The sequence below is a fragment of the Drosophila mauritiana genome, chromosome X (assembly GCF_004382145.1).
Source record: "Drosophila mauritiana strain mau12 chromosome X, ASM438214v1, whole genome shotgun sequence".
Classification (NCBI taxonomy): domain Eukaryota; kingdom Metazoa; phylum Arthropoda; class Insecta; order Diptera; family Drosophilidae; genus Drosophila; species Drosophila mauritiana.
In genome coordinates, this window is record NC_046672.1 from 22812309 (window position 1) to 22827987 (window position 15679).

General features: G+C 44.1%; 4 protein-coding genes across 13 annotated transcripts; 2 read left to right on the forward strand and 2 right to left on the reverse strand.

Annotated features, from left to right (window-relative positions):
- Nucleotides 1-497: 497 nt before the first annotated feature.
- On the reverse strand, nucleotides 498-4525 carry LOC117146492. 6 transcript variants are annotated; one of them, XM_033312730.1, is made up of 6 exons: nucleotides 4274-4522; nucleotides 3922-4200; nucleotides 3650-3833; nucleotides 2128-3585; nucleotides 989-1222; nucleotides 498-662 (listed from the first exon to the last, which is right to left on the reverse strand). In XM_033312730.1, the coding sequence occupies exons 2-6, from the start codon at nucleotides 3933-3935 to the stop codon at nucleotides 501-503; spliced, it is 2052 nt and encodes a 683-aa protein (XP_033168621.1). In that variant the 5' UTR covers nucleotides 3936-4200; nucleotides 4274-4522; the 3' UTR covers nucleotides 498-500. The 6 variants fall into 6 exon arrangements, with proteins under 6 accessions (XP_033168621.1, XP_033168624.1, XP_033168625.1 ...); XM_033312733.1 differs by having other exon boundaries at nucleotides 3650-3830; nucleotides 4274-4521; XM_033312734.1 differs by having other exon boundaries at nucleotides 498-676; nucleotides 4274-4517.
- A 105-nt stretch (nucleotides 4526-4630) lies between these two features.
- LOC117146493 lies at nucleotides 4631-11357 on the forward strand. Of its 5 annotated transcripts, none has more exons than XM_033312737.1 (4): nucleotides 4631-4841; nucleotides 5781-6168; nucleotides 9154-9458; nucleotides 10052-11357. In XM_033312737.1, exons 2-4 carry the CDS (start codon nucleotides 6086-6088, stop codon nucleotides 10774-10776), a joined length of 1113 nt encoding a protein of 370 aa, XP_033168628.1. In that variant the 5' UTR covers nucleotides 4631-4841; nucleotides 5781-6085; the 3' UTR covers nucleotides 10777-11357. The 5 variants fall into 5 exon arrangements, with proteins under 5 accessions (XP_033168628.1, XP_033168629.1, XP_033168630.1 ...); XM_033312738.1 differs by having other exon boundaries at nucleotides 5784-6168; XM_033312739.1 differs by having other exon boundaries at nucleotides 4631-4813.
- Nucleotides 11358-11416: 59 nt separating this feature from the next.
- LOC117146495 (tRNA methyltransferase 10 homolog A) lies at nucleotides 11417-12796 on the reverse strand. The gene is made up of 2 exons (XM_033312742.1): nucleotides 11900-12796; nucleotides 11417-11827 (listed from the first exon to the last, which is right to left on the reverse strand). The coding sequence occupies exons 1-2, from the start codon at nucleotides 12633-12635 to the stop codon at nucleotides 11619-11621; spliced, it is 945 nt and encodes a 314-aa protein (XP_033168633.1). The 5' UTR covers nucleotides 12636-12796; the 3' UTR covers nucleotides 11417-11618.
- Nucleotides 12797-13569: 773 nt separating this feature from the next.
- Nucleotides 13570-15276, forward strand: LOC117147918 (uncharacterized protein C18orf19 homolog A). Its single transcript, XM_033315035.1, has 3 exons — nucleotides 13570-14245; nucleotides 14306-14451; nucleotides 14543-15276. The coding sequence occupies exons 1-3, from the start codon at nucleotides 13821-13823 to the stop codon at nucleotides 14692-14694; spliced, it is 723 nt and encodes a 240-aa protein (XP_033170926.1). The 5' UTR covers nucleotides 13570-13820; the 3' UTR covers nucleotides 14695-15276.
- The last annotated feature ends 403 nt before the right edge of the window (nucleotides 15277-15679 follow it).

A 15679-nucleotide genomic window follows, 5' to 3' on the forward strand; every position in this document is an offset into this window, starting at 1 on the left:
GTGGGCGTTGTGGGCCAAACGCCGTTATGAGCGTTTTGCGAGGAGGGGCGTGTCTAAAGTGTTTTTTATATACCAATAGAAAAATCAAAACAAAAGTGTGGGCTTGGCAGCTTTTGGCTGTTTGTGGGCGTTAGAGAGGGCGTGGCAACATTTGGCTTACGCTGCGTCTATGTCTCTGGAAGCTGCATGAAAATCTTAACATTATAGCTTTTATAGTACCTGATCTTAACATTCTAGCTTTTATAGTACCTGAGATCCCGACGTTCATACGGACGGAATGACAGACCGACGTGGCCAGATCGACTCGTCTAGTGATCTCGATCAAAAATATATTTACTTTTTATGGTGGGAAACGCTTCCTTCTACCTGTTACATACTTTTCAACGAATCTAGTATTCCCATTTTGCTCTACGAGTAACGGGTATAAAAATGTATAAGGAGAAAGTGGAACCGGAATACATAAATGTAATAAAGATGTGTTTACTTAAAACAAGAAATTTTCATTTATCGTTTCCTTTATTCGAGCAATCTAACCTATGAAATCTTAATTCGATCGGCGATGTTTGAGGAGTAGTTTGGTCTTGATCCTCTGGCGATCCCGAGCGATGATCTCCATGCGGTCCTTTATGTTGGTCTGGAAGAAGATCAGGTGCAGGGTACGACTGGCGGAGCAGAGCTATGAGTTAATTCAAAGAATATAAAGGGAAAAGTAGTCAGCTTGTGTTGAGTTTGCAAATAAGGCCATTTCAAATCAAATATTTATATAAAATCGCCTCAATTATTCTAAAATACCCGTAGTTTTGTTTTGCTTACTCAAAGTTAAACCAAAAGTCAATGTAAGCACAGAGGGTAACACTGCAGTCGAGTTATTTGACTATCGCATGCATACCTTATACCACTCAGATAATAATTAATTTATAGTTTTTTTTATCCAAGCCTGAAGTACACATTTTGTCACCTTTTACATCTAGACGAGTCACCAACCCACCTGTTGAAGCAATCGCGCCTTGAGGCGCAAGTTTGCAGGCTCCTCTGCATCCAGGCCATGTCCAAAAGTTTCCAGATGTAGGTTCAACACGAAGATCAGGGTGTCTCTGATGGTTTGGACAATGCGCTGCACTTGCTCGGTAGCAAAAAGCCGGCGGACCAAGAATCCTCGCACACCGGCATTTATACGTGTGGCCGCCCACTGGCGCTCTTCCTGTTTCAGCTCGTCATATTTCTGGCAGGGATTAGAGGCGATATTAAACAGGGAACGAAGGCACTTGCTAGTTGGGTTAGTAAATAGGCTAGCTACTGGTGCTAGAGGTTGGGTCCCTCGATTTTATCGCAGTCTTTGTTAAGGCACTTGCATAACTGACCACCCGAATTGCTAGGGCTTCTTGCGCTGTATGTGTTGGGGAAGAGGAAATAATAGAATGGGAGTACAGAAAATAAATATTACAGATTATTCCGTCAGGGTTTTCACTTTGTTAGGGATAAACTAGCTAATTATTAAGTGATTATGCCAAGATGCATTTACTCTCAATATAAAACAAAAGAGAATGCTATAGTCGACTTCCCCGACTATTAGATACCTGTTACTCAGTTAGTGTTAATGCGAACGCAAAATTTCATCATTTTCCTGGGATATCGATAAATATTGGGGAATAAAATGAGAAAAAATAAAGAAATTGATTAAAAGAGTGGGCGTTGGAGTGGGCGTGACAAAAAGTTGTTTGGAAAATCGATAGAAATTTACATGAATGAATTACATGAATTATTATGAAAAAATATCCAACAAATATTCTAGCTTTTATAGTTCCTGAGATCTCGACGTTCATACGGACAGACGGATATGGCCAGATCGACTCTGCTATTGATCCTGATCAAGAATATATGTATACACTCTATATGGTCGGAAACGATTCCTTCTGCCTGTAACATACTATTCAACGAATTTAGAAACCCTTTTACTCTACGAGCAACGGGTATAAAAATAAAAGGCCAAAAATAGGAAATCGTAAATGCTTTAGTTAAATAAAAGCAAAAATCGAATCGAATAGCATAGATTTAAAGTAAGATTTAAGATTTAAAGTTGGCGAAAAAACAAATAATTTATCGGTTAGATTCGCTTGGAAAACTTACATTGCCCACCCGCTTGGGCGGTGAGGCGTTTTTTGGTGGTGCGTTTCCCCTTTTCGCTATAATGGAGCTATTTTTTCCCGGAGAACTCTTCGGTCGACCTGCTCCACCTGCAGGATTCGCTGGCGATTTCTTCACCTCACGGTCTGCTGCGGTGATTGTTTTTCCTGGACTACTGCCCACAGTTTTCGATCGGCGCCGGACAACTTGGACACTTCGTCTGCTATTGGTTAAGCTGCTGTTCCTGAGGGGCAACGATCGCGGTGTGCTGGGAGCACTGAGCGGCTGCGGTTCCGAGTCGTAGCCCTGTGCTAGTTTCGGACTAAACAACCTCTTGCGAGCGGAAGAAGGCCCCGCCATTTGGCACTTGTCTTCCATCGTCTGAAAGTCTTCCATGTCCTGGAAGCTGCGCGGCGTAGCATATGAAAAGGAGGGTAGCGTAGGCGCGGGGGAGGAACGCTGCAGGTCTCCCGTACTGGTGCTTTGCGATATCAGACTGTCAGGATTTTCGGCGCCGGATGAAACATCAATTTCAGCACATAGTTCCTCTATGAGCTGACGCTGCTGATGATCAAACTGGGCCTGCATGCGACGACGTTCCTTCTCCTGGTGAATGACCAATTGATTCATCCGCTCCCGATGGCCACACAGATAGTTGCGCACTCCCGCCTTGCGGCTGGCTTCCAAAGCGCCATGATCGTCCAGCGCCCGTTCTATTATACGCTCCACCACGCGATCCCGCCTGGAGGAGCTGCTGCCGGCGGTTGTGGTTTTAGTGGCGATGGTGCTCTTGGTTGCGGCGCTAGTGTTGCTATTGTAGCTGTTGTGGCTAATGTTGCTGCTAATGCTCCTTGCACTGCGGTTCACCCGCTTGGCCTGAGACTCGATGGTCTGCCTCTCGAAGTTGGCCAAACTCTGGCTGGGTTTGACAGCCAGGGCCTCCCTTTGCATGTGCTCTACGAGAACCTGGGAGGGCTCGTCTAGTGTGAAACTTCTCGAGCGCTGAAAACCAGCTGGTTCTGCCAGTGGACTGCCGAGCTCCTTTGCCGTTGTGTACTTTGTATCCTGATGCTGGTTTTCGGCTACCGCAGGACTTGTGCGCAGGATACACTTATCTTTGGGCAGCAGCTTACCCAGTCCCGACTGCTCGAACTGCAGGATACGATCGGTGATGCGATTATGCCGCCTTGGGGAAGTGTTTTCTATTGATTCCACCAGCGGCTGAGGCGTTGGAGGATCCACCTGTATGGTGGGCAACTGTATGCCAAAGACCAGAGTCTGAGGACGAGCCTGGTCCCTTGTGCTGTCATAGATTAACGTCTCTGTCTTCTGCAACTGTGACACACTTCTCCGACTGGCCATGTCGGATCCCGCCGAGTGTCTGGCCAGGCGATACCGCTCCTCCAGCGTTTTAGCCATCTGTCGGGCCAGCTGCACCTCGCGCCTCTTGGCGCTCGTCATCTGGAACAAAGTAAAAGGGTTACGCCTCAGTAAATGGCACTCCCTGACCAAGAATTTAAATCACCAACGGTGGCAGTATAGGCTGCCCGTCCAAGTGGAACCGAAAAGAGCCAGGGTCCATGGAACTAGAGCCACTGCCCTCGGAGGGGGCGCTCCAAATCGATATGGTGGTCGTGGCCGTTGGTGTGGTCGCCTCGCTGTGGCTACCTCCCATCTCAACTGCAGCCAGCAGCTGCTCCATTGCCCTGCTTAATTGGAGAAGCATTAGATTGAGAAAAAGCAGTAATTAGTAGCCCGTAAGCAACCGGGATGCATAAAGCCCCAAGACCCACTCACCACGTCGCATCCATTGGTGTTTTGCTACTGGGAATTTTAGTTGGGATGTCGAAATTTCAGGAAGCCTTCTCAAAGCTCAGCTGAATCTAGGCGTTTTGTGAACGTTCATTAAATGCCTGCTATGTTTTAGTTGCCATGAGAGATGACGATGGCAATCGCGAGCCCTCGACTTCCCGCCAAAAATTAGGAAACCCCGGAAGAGTTCATTACATCAATCAAATTATGCCCCGAATCGTTGAGAGCTTTGAATGATGCTTGCAATTTTTGTACCGCTGACCGCTACCATTTAGAACCACCGAAAAAGCATTAAATGGGGAAAACATATATTTTCAAACGGCAATTCAAAACTCACACGAAGTCCATGCAGCCCTGAAGTCAGATATCGATAACATGCTGTCACCTCACATTTGAAAGGAGCGGTTGTAGTAAACATTTAAGAAATGCACAGATAAATAGAGCAACAACTTTTCATTTCTTTCACAATTAAAGTTAAGAAAACGGTGGCTTAAATTTGTGTTCAGGAACTTATATTGTGTATTTCGTATGCTTTAAAATCTTGTCAAAATTAAAGAAATATTCTGCGAAAATGTGTCTTTTATTGGTATTTAACAAAGTAATGTGAAACAGCTGGTCGAACCGAACAGTTTAGTAGGTGGTTATCGAAACTGGTGTGGTAAATTGTGGTATTTGATTTGCGCCGGATGGTATTTTCCATCGCCGTGCACGGGGTCACATTAACTGGATGTGTTTTTTATTGCGCTGATTTTTGTTGTGACGCGATCGAATTTGCTTGGAATTCGGGAGTCAGCATAATATTTTCGAAAGTCTTTTTGGATACCACCAGCTATAGCGAAAAGTAGGCGAGCTCTGTTATAGCTTGTCGATGTGTTGTGTTCGTAACTTCTGTTTGCATATGTTAGGTGTGTGTTATCTAGTTACAAAACGATCTAAAATCGTTTTTGCAAAGAACGTGCGGAAAACTGAGTTGTGCTTAAAATATGAACTATTTGCGGCTTAAATTGCTCCTGATTTCTTTTTTTAAAGTTGCATTTTAGATGCAGTCGTGTGTGTGTGCGTGAGATGGGAGTGCAATTTTTTTTTTGCAACAGTAGGTTTTATCAGTTCTGTTTTTGTTTGAGTGGAATACTAGTAATTTTTACCCCTAACCGTTTTCCTTATCCCTTTCCTTCATAAAAATACGGTAAAAGTGTAAAGGAAAACAAAAACAAAAAGCGCCAAGTTTCGCACATATGTGTGTACATATGCATACACACGCTGAGTGTGATGTGTTTCTGTATTGTTTTTATTTTGTGTTTCATTCTGCGACGCAATTGAAAAAGACATCGAAGGCCAAACAACTTGCTTTTTATACGTTTTTGTGTGGCTGTTGTTGCTGCTCAGTTGGGCGTTAGTGTTTGGCTCCGTTCTTATTATTATTATTACAACTTTTCCACGCGCTCCCCTCTCTCTCCCACATGCTTGCCATCGTCCTCTCCCACGCTGCAGTGTTATCTCACTCGCAACCAGCCGGTAAGCCAAGCAGTAAACAACAACAACATCAGCGATGATTGATGCAAAACAAGGGAATAAGTTGATAAAATAAGTATTTCGAGTTAAATGGTTAATCACTGGTGGAAAAGCCGCAGTTCCAATGTCACATTTTCCATGCTGCACTACGCAGTTTTTTTTTTTGTTCTTAATCGTTTTCCGTTTGTGAAAACAAGTGCGCTTGTGTGAGTGAGACAGGCCCTCAAATGCCAGAAAAACATGACAAAAACATTTTGGTAAATTGTCATGTATCCGAAATATTGCTCATACAACAGTTACATATGAATATTGTTATTTTATTTTCTACGCAGCAGTCGCGCATTTTTAACAAAGAGCAAGCATAGGGATGAAATAAAAGAGGGGAAGGACGAAAGCAAAGATAGCAAACCGATAACAGTTACTCAGAACACACGCACAGCTGACCCAGAACCTGGCCTAACGGTAAAGTGATTGTGTCGTACAACAAGGGAAACTTGACAGCGAAACGGAATCGAAAGTCGCCTAAAATCGCGGAGCAGAGAGGAAATCAGTCCGCCAACCGCGGGAGCCGAAAATCGAAATCACAGTCCACAAAAGCGATTCGCAAAGTACTATCTTGGTGCTACTCTCATACAAAATGTTCCAAGTCCTGCCCCGTCCGTCAAGGTCCACGTTCCACTGCATAGCGGCATCCGTGGTCACAGTCGTCCTAATGGCATGGTAAGTCGAAGTAACCATCCATCCAGAATGTTGTCATTACTTGGTCCAGCTTCGAAAAGCTTTCCTCGAAAACTGACCTCGAATCAATAAATGGGAATCTTAAAACCTTACTAAGTCCATATTCATAAAGCCGAGGCGTTATTGTTTTCAATTCAGTAAGGCAGTAATCTTTATAAATAGCGGCAAGTATATGGTTTTACATTAAGGCCTATAAATGCTTTACGCAATTAATTATGTACATTTTAATCGGGTCGTGCGAGTCCGAATTTCTTCCCAGCCAATTCAGTCTCGTTCCCATTGAAAGAAAGCTGCGCAGAAAAGTGAATATTTAAAATATACTGCGTAAAATCATATGGTCGGTGACACAAGACAAGTTGTGGAGCTGTAGGTAGGAAAGAAAGAACCTCTTTGCGTGGCCAATTTCGGGCTGAAAGTTGCAATGTTTTATTTTCGGAATATATGTGCGCACACAAAGATTGTTCCACATATGTAAAAGCGCACCGAAATGAAGCTTATGTGCATGCACATGCCCATCCAAATACAGCTATGGCCAAGACCGTAGAGCACATCTTTAAAGAGCGCACGAAATTGGGATTTTAGATTGTGTTTCTTTCTTAAGTTGGTATTTATATTTTATTTTATTGCAACTAAAAAAAATATTTTTTTTAATATCCACATCTTGTGCAACTAAACATGATTGCTGTTTATTTATCAGACTGGGCAATTTTTCAAAGTAGTATTATAACTTGTTGTTTTGCGCACTTGTTAAACTGATAAAAAGTGTACCAATTTCCGTTCAATTCCGCTGATTATAAATCAGTTCTATTGACTTAGGCTCCGCTGTAGGTTGCTGTGTGTATGCCGGCGATCTTTTGTACGTGCTTACACCTTCGTTGTAGCTGACTGAAAGGCCCCGCCCTTCGCCCCGTTGCGCCGTCCTTGCTTTATATAAATACTCACTAGTACATAAAAATGGCACTCCATGCCCATACACACCGACCACTCCTCCGCCCATTTAGAGCGTTCTGTGTGGCGCAATTAACCAAAACAGAATAAAATGAAATACACAGCATGAATGCACGCGGCCGTTTCACAGATGCAACTCTATACGGCTGATAATTTTGGCTAACGTATTTGCAATATGGATTTGTGTTTGATAAATTCAGTTCGATCGATTCACACTGTCATGTTCGAGAATTCGAAAGGATAAGAGTACTCCGAATAAAATTCTACTGTCTGTGCAAATAGTGTTATTATCTTATTTGTTACCATTTGTTACTGTTTCCTGTCACTGTTTGGGTAACCTCCTGTGCACATTGTCTTGCCCAAGCATTTCATATAATAACATACATATTTCTACCAATCTGCCCAACATATTAACCGTGCTTTTGGACGGATGTCCACTTTTACACATTTAACGCTCTCCGTTTCCGTATCTAAACGCGACAATTGCGCTATATTTGCTTTCTGCTTTTTAGACTCTTTACTTGAGCCCCAATAGCTGCTCTCAGCCGCAGTTACTAAACAACAACGATCGGAAGGCAACAATAGCACCAGTGTCATGATATTCCACGAGATCAGTTGAGGGTCTGTCCGAGCCAAAAAACCACTGACCACTCCAAAACTTGCCGTCTACGTCCCCACGCACAGCCCCCTCCCATCAACATCAATCCAAAGTGCGAATTAGCAGAGAAACAGCGAGATAATTAATTAGACGCTTTTCAAGAGCAAAACAAGTCGTCAGCGTTTCGTAGGGCGAGCAAAATAAAAAAACAAACAAACACTAGGGCACAGCAAAGTCAAACGAAAACAAAAACACACGATGGAGCCAGGTGGAATATGATACGATACACATTGGGGAAAATTCAAGTGATGGCTAGTTCGATCTGAAAAGAAACCTACAGTCGATGCCATTTTTTGAATGCAGAAAAAAAAAACTGATAATGAACATACATGTTTGTATAGTGCTTTTGATAACCCTATTGGGAGTGTACTGCACTTCAAGGCTTTTTTCCCAGTGTATGGAAGATACACTAGGCCATAAATCAACCAATCGTAACACCTGGTTTGGGAGTTCATTTAAAGATGCTGTTAGCTAGAACCAAGCTGTGCTCGAATAATTTATGAGTCAGCTGATATTGTCTGCCCAACTACTGCTACAGTGGGCGCTCCTGTTTTGGGTTGGTGGCGCGTAGTTCGATAGCTTCGATAAGAGGCAGAACCTGAATATCCGCAGGGGAGAAACCCCAATCGACGGGGCGATCATTGCCTTCGTCAGCTATCTGGAATTCGTTAAACGTTTACTTTTCGTTTTCATTTTGCACAACTTGTTGGCGGCAGCAGTGCGATTCAGTAGTAGAAGCGAGAAACCAAATAAATCATGCTCTCGCTATTAATTTAGTATTTCAATAAAAACGCAACCAACGTTACTGTAAATACATTTTGGGGGTTTTAAAAAATAAGGTCTTATAAACTCCGCAGATTACAATTGCAAGAAATTCTAGAAGTGACTTTACAAATGAGTTCAAATTAATTTCCCATCCGTTGGTATAATAGAGTTAATATATACACACATATTCTCAATAATTATGCTTAACGATCGGAGGCAGAAGAGCTGTGAACTGCCGTGCGTTGTCCTTACAGTCTAGATACGCACTGTAGAAGCGTGCTGACGTGAAATGAAACAAAATGTCCGAAAAAACGTTGCTCGGTCAACCGACCAGGTTTGACCACCTTTTGCTTCTTTTTTTGGGATTGGAACTTGGTAAGCTTCTGCTTCCTGCTAGAACATGTTTCGCCACTAGATAGCGGTCATTAATTATTACCCTAAACATTTCCAAACGTAATAGACATCATCGAGTTTTCGGGCTATCTCCGGCAGTAGTTGTCGAGCCTTTGTCTCTTGTAGTTCGGCCTCATCTTTCATAGGCTATGAGTATATCCGCTAAAAGTCTACCACCTCGACGTGCGCTGTGATCTTTCCAGGGCCCGACCGCTGGGCGTGCTATTCCTGGGACTACTTGGCTACTGGATCTACTGGACGCGCTGCAGCTTCCGCGTTGTGCCTACGGACGAGCTGCGCGGCAAGATCAACACCTGGCGGCAGAGGATCGACGACTGGCGCCACAGCAGTCCCAGCATGTTCTGCTTGGCCAGCAGCGGTTGCTTGGGCACCCTCGCAGTGCTCGGTCACCTTATCTCCGGATCCATGCTGGTACTGACCATCCTGGTCGTCTCCGCACTAGTCTCCACCAAGTACACCTTTAAGCTGCTGAAGATCGAGCACAGGGGTGAGTCGCCCTCCTATGTTATAGGTAGAAAGAAGCGTTTCCGACCATATAGTATATATATATTCTTGATCGGGATCAATAGCCGAGTGGATCTGGCCCATGTCCGTCTGTCCGTACGAACGTCTCGATCTTAGGAACTATAAGAGTTAGAATGTTGAGATTAAGCATGCAGCATCCACAGACATATGCGCAGCGCAAGTTCTTTTCCAAATGTTGCCACGCCCACTCTAAAGCCCACTAGCCTCCCAAAACTGCCACGCCCACACTTTTGAAGAATGTTTGCATTTTTCTTCGTTTTATTGTTCGTCTTGACAATTTGTAGCGGTATACCAAAAAATCTCTAGGGTCACGCCTCTTATAGCTGAGTAAGGGGTATCTGATAATAGTCGGGAAACTCGACTATAGCATTCTCTCTTGTTATATTTGTTATTTGTTTTATTAAATTAAAAATCAATCTATTAGTACTCACTTAAACCAAACGAAAACGGCAAACTTATTGCGGCATGTTTACAAATATAAACAAATTAAAGAAAAGTAATATTATTTTGTATTGTTATAATAATTTAAAATTAAATATTTTTTTGTTTCTCCAGACTTTCAGTGGTCGGAGAAGCTGAACTACAACAACTTGGAAGCCGAGGCAGAGGATGAGTTCCTGCCGGATGTGAACGAGTCGAATCTGTTTGTGCTGGAGCGGGCCAGCGATGTGGCCACCATCAGTTCGCCCACCGATGCGAATGACGAGGACGATGACGATCGCAGCGACGATATACCGTCGGAGCTCCTCATTCCGGATGCAATACCCGAGATTGACGAGCATTCCACAGACGAAGACGATGAACTAGCTCCGCTGGCGCCCAAGAGGCAGGAGAAGTCGCAGCCACGGGAGCAGCTGGCCAAAGAGAGCGAAGATATGAACTTCCGAAAAGGTCACTTCAAGCGTGACTCGTCGCTGTCCGCCACCTCCTCCTCGTCGGAGGAAAGCCTGTCAAAGGGGCTGCAGTTCCCCGATCACAACACCGTGGATGCCGCTGGTAACCCTCAGTTGCGTCAGATTACCGCTGGCACGGATCCCGCCGGCGAGCTTGTGGCCCTCGCCGTGAAAACGCAGGCTCAGGCGCTCCTGGCGAACAGCGGGAAGCTCCTGCCCAGCCTTGTTTCCGGCCTGGTGCACTGGGGAGCAGGTGGTGCTGCTGCAGTCGGTACTAGCGATGGCACGGATGCAAGTCGAGATCGTGATCAGCAGCGTATTGTCACCGCCCTGGATTCGTCGGACGAGAGCGATTTTGAGATACTTGAATCGGATGACTTTAAGTAAAGATTGGATCAATCGGCGATCGGCTCGATTTGTCGTATTATAAAGCTAATGTCTTAACATACATATGCATACACAAATAGAACTCAACAAATCGACAGACAGACGGCGCCACCGATTGAAATAGTTATATTTTCCCTGGTAGAGATCAGTTATATATTTTGCTACACACTAGTGCTATATATACTTACATATATACTAAACTAATCATCCTAAAGTTAAGCCAAAAGTTTTCCCCATTTTTGTTTTTCTGCCTCTTGCTTTGTACATTTTTTTGTTTTATAACCCTATGCTTATTACTATTTTACTTTATGACTTTAGTTTGTATTTGTCCTGTGTGTGTTTATCTACTGACCTCAAACAAAAGAAACAACGAGCGACGGCACGCAACTTGTACATATACCACAGATCCACTTACACTTACCTATATGTATGGGTTTATTTTGATGTCGCTGTGAGGGCGTTAGCTACTTATGAATCCAAATCAAAAGATTGATGCAGCAGTTAAAAAAACTAAAAAGGTGCAAATAAAAAACGCAGACGAAACCATGAAGAGATTTGGTTCGGCGCTATCTGAAAACGTATTCGCCATATAACGTGCACAAATCATTTCAGCGTTATACAAAATTAGAAGACGCTATCCTTTTTCTGGCGACTGCGCTGGCCATCATTGTGCGTTGTACAACATAAATGCAGTAACACACTTTCTTTGTATTCTTAATATTATTTGCGCTTAAAATACATAAGTTATAATTTAAATTGCGAAACAAAACTAAATGTGATTTTGTAAAAACAAAAACTGAAATAAAAATCAAAAAGACCTCAAGATCCGATGTCGACTGCCGTCAACTGTCCAAAGAATAACATTCGATTTCAGACTCAGCTTCCTGTTTTTCGTCCTGCTGCTCCAAGTTATGATTCAGCTCTAGATCCTGACCCAATCCTTCCTTTTTGTCTGTGATTTTCGCCTTGGCTCCCTTGCGCATGGGAATCGTGTCCAGAATGGCCGCAGTCCAGTCCTGACCGGCAGCAACTTTGGTCAGCAGTTCAAACACTGGAATAAATAAAAATATATATAAATATATAAACATTTTTCTGACAACATTATGCAAATTCTACCCCTTACCATGGTAGGTGCTCAGCACGGCCCTCGTCTTCATGTCTACGTGCTCGCTGAGTGGGAGGCGAGCGGTAGTCAGCCCCGCCGCCGTGGCCCTCGAGTGGCACAGGCCCTTGAAGTGATTGTGGTCCACTAGGCCCCCGATGACGTAGGTGCAGCCGGGCTGCAGCTTGTCCAGCACCCGATCCGACTCGCAGGTGAGGTATACCATTTGGCTATGCTCGAAAACATCGGTGTGCCCGCGATCGAAGTAGTACTGCACGTGCCAGTTCTCCCAGCCTTCGTTCTTCTTGAATGACTCGTGAATCTGACCGTTGCTCCGGATGCCTGTGAAGTGCAGATTGCCCGGCTGTGGGCTGCGCCGATTAATGGTGTAGATGCGAAGGCACTGCTTAACGCACTTGACGATGTCCCGCTCCTGCATCAGATCGTCGTAGTCCAGATCTATAGCAAACGAGAGGCCAGACTTTCCGCCTTCTGCCACCTGGCGTTTCTTCAGCTCCTTGCGGGAGGGGCCCGTCCGGACGGGCAGACCCAGCTCCTTGGCCTCCCGCCGCTTCTGCTTTTTCTTCTCACGCTCCCGTTCGCGTCGCAGCTTCCGGAGTTCAGCAAACTCCGCCAGCTTGCGCTGCTTCTTAAGCTGATTTTTGCTCATCGGCGTGCCTGGCGTTGTGCCCGGGCAATTGTTCAGAGTACGCATCTCCGAGGCCACCTCCTTGAAAGCCTGTTCCGTCGTATCCATGGATTGACCTTGTTACTAGGTTTAAAAGTTACTTTTTATGTGTTAGGTTACTGCGTCAGCCGTAAATGTAGTGGAATGATTTGGCCACCCTCGTGGATTTAAAAGTTCAATTAGCTACGAAAATCGAATATTGTCAACAGCTGATTTGACAGCGTTTTTAGAGTGCTGCGCCTAACAGCCAGGTGCTGTGGAGAACAGCACTCTGTTAAGCGGAAGACCCGGTATTCAATCGTAATTTTTAACAATTTTTCGAAATTCTCCTATATAGTTATATAGGATTTTTTAAATTCTTACAGTGTTTTATTTATTATTTGTGACTGTCTCAATGATCATATGCGCAATTCATAATGCGCTGACGAAAAATATGCATAAAGGGCACTCCCGTTATTTTCGGTAGAAGACATTCGCATTGTACAGGGAATTCTTTTTTCAACAGTGTTGATTTGTATCTATTTGTTGAATTGTACTATAGTTTATTATTTGTTATTTGCATCAGAGAGCTGCTTGTCTTATCTGTTGAATTGGCCGCTAATACAAATGCTTATATTCGAAGCAAACAACATACATATTTTAATGTTGAGATCGCTTAGCAAGGATTTTTATTTTTCAACAAATTAAGTTTACCCTTCTGATGAACTGATATAAATACATACATATGTATCCCAAGATAAGCCCTTTGGTTTAGAAAAGTTTAAAAAGATTCGTTTCTTCTTATACGATCTAAATCGGTGAAGCCGATATATATTCTTGGTTTTTTAAGACTGGTACTATATTTAAGCAATAGCTATTTGCGAGACTTTTAGGTTATTTAGATTTAAAACAACTCAGCAATTCGTTAGTTGAGAAATACAAATGCTCAAAATTGAAAATTTAAAAGCCTTTTGCTTTTTATGTCTACTATCGCCAGCCCTGTTACTTAACATCCAGTGCTTTTTCTCAGTTATCAAAAACCGATAGGCCGATGACTGCAGCAGGCCAGGTGAAATCAGAAGATATTTAATAAACTGAATTCAGCCGGCTCTGCGTGGGAACGTGCGTGTAAAATAGTCACCAGGAGAATCGGACGAAGCAACTGGTGAATCTTGAGCCGCTGCTGCCAATAGAAGAGCACACTCTGCGAGGCTCAGCCCGGCACGTTGCACATTGGTTAATTTCTGTAGAGGATTGGCCAATCCAGGTTCAACCATGGCAACAGTGGTCTTTCTGTCGCGTCAGCGCTTGCTCGCCTGCTCCTTGCGGCTGTTCAGTAGCGCCCACTCAAGGTGCCTGTCGACAATGTCCGGGACCAGGACAAGTCTGGCAAGTGATTCCTGGCCTTTCGCGAATCGCCGAAACCTGCTTCTGCCTACCGTCAACATCCGCTTCAACCACAAGTCGGCGAACCCGGCGGCGGCTGCACCAGCGCCCGCGGTTAAAGACTCGTCGGCCGGCGACAAGGATTTGAAGGTCACCAATACCACTACCTCCAGCGAACTCTTTGGCGAGGCGGCTAACATGGGTTTGTTCGCCAAGTTCAAGCACATGTACAAACAGTACTGGTACGTGCTCATCCCGGTGCACGTGCTCACGTCAGTGGGCTGGTTTGGAGGATTTTACTACCTGTCAAAGAGGTACGTACCCTACCCCAGAAGCCTCTCGTTCAAACCCTATATAAATCCCTCCTATTGCAGTGGCGTCGATGTGCCCGCTTTGCTTCAGTACGTCCACCTGAGCGAGAACATCATTGAGAAGGTGCAGGGCTCGGATATGGGGCACTACGCCATCGCTTATCTGTGCTATAAAGTGGCCACGCCCCTGCGCTACGCCCTTACTCTGGGTAAGCTTTGGAACAGATTATGCTAAAATTTCACAATATCAATTTAAAGTATTTAAAGCATAACTTACTTCATTTCTTAACCGTTTTGCAGGGTGCACCACCGTATCCATTAAGTACCTGGTGCAACACGGCTACATTAAGCCCATGCCCTCGAAAAGCGAGCTAATTAAGATGTACGAGGACAAGAAGGCCACTCGGGCCAGCGCTAAGGCGGACAAGGCAGAGAAGGACGAGAGTAAATGATCCTCGGCCACGGGCAAAGACATTCCCACTTCGGCGGTGTCGTTGCCTTTGCCACAGTCACGAGATCCTAAACCGCCGCCGCCGCTGCTGCCACTGTCAATGCCCCAAAGGATCGGCGACCAGCAGCGACCGGCCGCCGGCGAGCGGCGAGCAGTTGACCTGTTGCCTTTTTTGTTAAACTGCCGCCGTTCTTGCTGGCACTGGTGCTCAACGAACATAACTCTTGTCCGGAATCACAGTCGATCGCAGAAGCCGCAGCCACCGCACTGAGTTGGAGATGCACACACGCCCACCACCACAGTTAAATACCCGTATTCCCAACAATCCCATCCCACGTATTCAGATACACACTCTCGGAGCTCAATATGTACTTTGCTTATAGTTTCTGCTGCAGTTACGAAACCGCGGGACGTCCCCAATAGGAAATCAAATCATATTTCACAAAGAAACCCAAAACAGAGCCGCAGGACGTGGAGTTCAGTAGTAGTTATTTATAGATATATTTTGTAAATGTGAGAATGTTGTCGCAAACAATAACCTAACTTTTAAATTAAAGTATAAATAAAAAGAAGCAGACTCCTAGTTCTGGGTGTGACCCTAATAGCTCGAAATTGGGTTCAAATTGTTGACATATGTATACTCCGTATAATGAAATGTTAGTTTTATTAATTTAGTTTTGTTACGAACTCTTAATTAGGGTGCCTACTTATATTTCCGAAGGATTGAATCATATAAATGATGTTATGACACAAGTGATAAGTAAAATCATTTAAAAATATATAAAAACAAAAATATTAAAATATTTTGGTTGTTTTTATTAAGTTATATTATAGCACTTGATTGCAGCCCTGGTCGATAATGAAATCGATGAGATGAATAAAACAGATTTCAAAATGTTTATTTTTAAATTTTGCTTTTGCGTTTATTTTTCCGTTTTCTCTTGGTGTTTTTAATGATTTTTTTTGCATTCCTTTTTAGTATTTCT

Bases quoted from the DNA above. Each gene is read 5' to 3' on its own strand.
- LOC117146495 (XM_033312742.1), bottom strand. From the start codon at position 12,635: ATGGATACGACGGAACAGGCTTTCAAGGAGGTGGCCTCGGAGATGCGT. The intron at 11,828-11,899 runs GTAAGGGGTAGA...TATTTATTCCAG, and splicing joins CGTGCTGAGCACCTACCATG to TGTTTGAACTGCTGACCAAA.
- LOC117147918 (XM_033315035.1), top strand. From the start codon at position 13,821: ATGGCAACAGTGGTCTTTCTGTCGCGTCAGCGCTTGCTCGCCTGCTCC. The intron at 14,246-14,305 runs GTACGTACCCTA...CTCCTATTGCAG, and splicing joins TTTTACTACCTGTCAAAGAG to TGGCGTCGATGTGCCCGCTT. The intron at 14,452-14,542 runs GTAAGCTTTGGA...ACCGTTTTGCAG, and splicing joins GCGCTACGCCCTTACTCTGG to GGTGCACCACCGTATCCATT.
- LOC117146493 (XM_033312737.1), top strand. From the start codon at position 6,086: ATGTTCCAAGTCCTGCCCCGTCCGTCAAGGTCCACGTTCCACTGCATA. The intron at 6,169-9,153 runs GTAAGTCGAAGT...TGATCTTTCCAG, and splicing joins ACAGTCGTCCTAATGGCATG to GGCCCGACCGCTGGGCGTGC. The intron at 9,459-10,051 runs GTGAGTCGCCCT...TTGTTTCTCCAG, and splicing joins GCTGAAGATCGAGCACAGGG to ACTTTCAGTGGTCGGAGAAG.
- LOC117146492 (XM_033312730.1), bottom strand. The intron at 1,223-2,127 runs GTAAGTTTTCCA...AATCCCTGCCAG, and splicing joins CGCCCAAGCGGGTGGGCAAT to AAATATGACGAGCTGAAACA. The intron at 663-988 runs GTGGGTTGGTGA...CTGCTCCGCCAG, and splicing joins AGGCGCGATTGCTTCAACAG to TCGTACCCTGCACCTGATCT.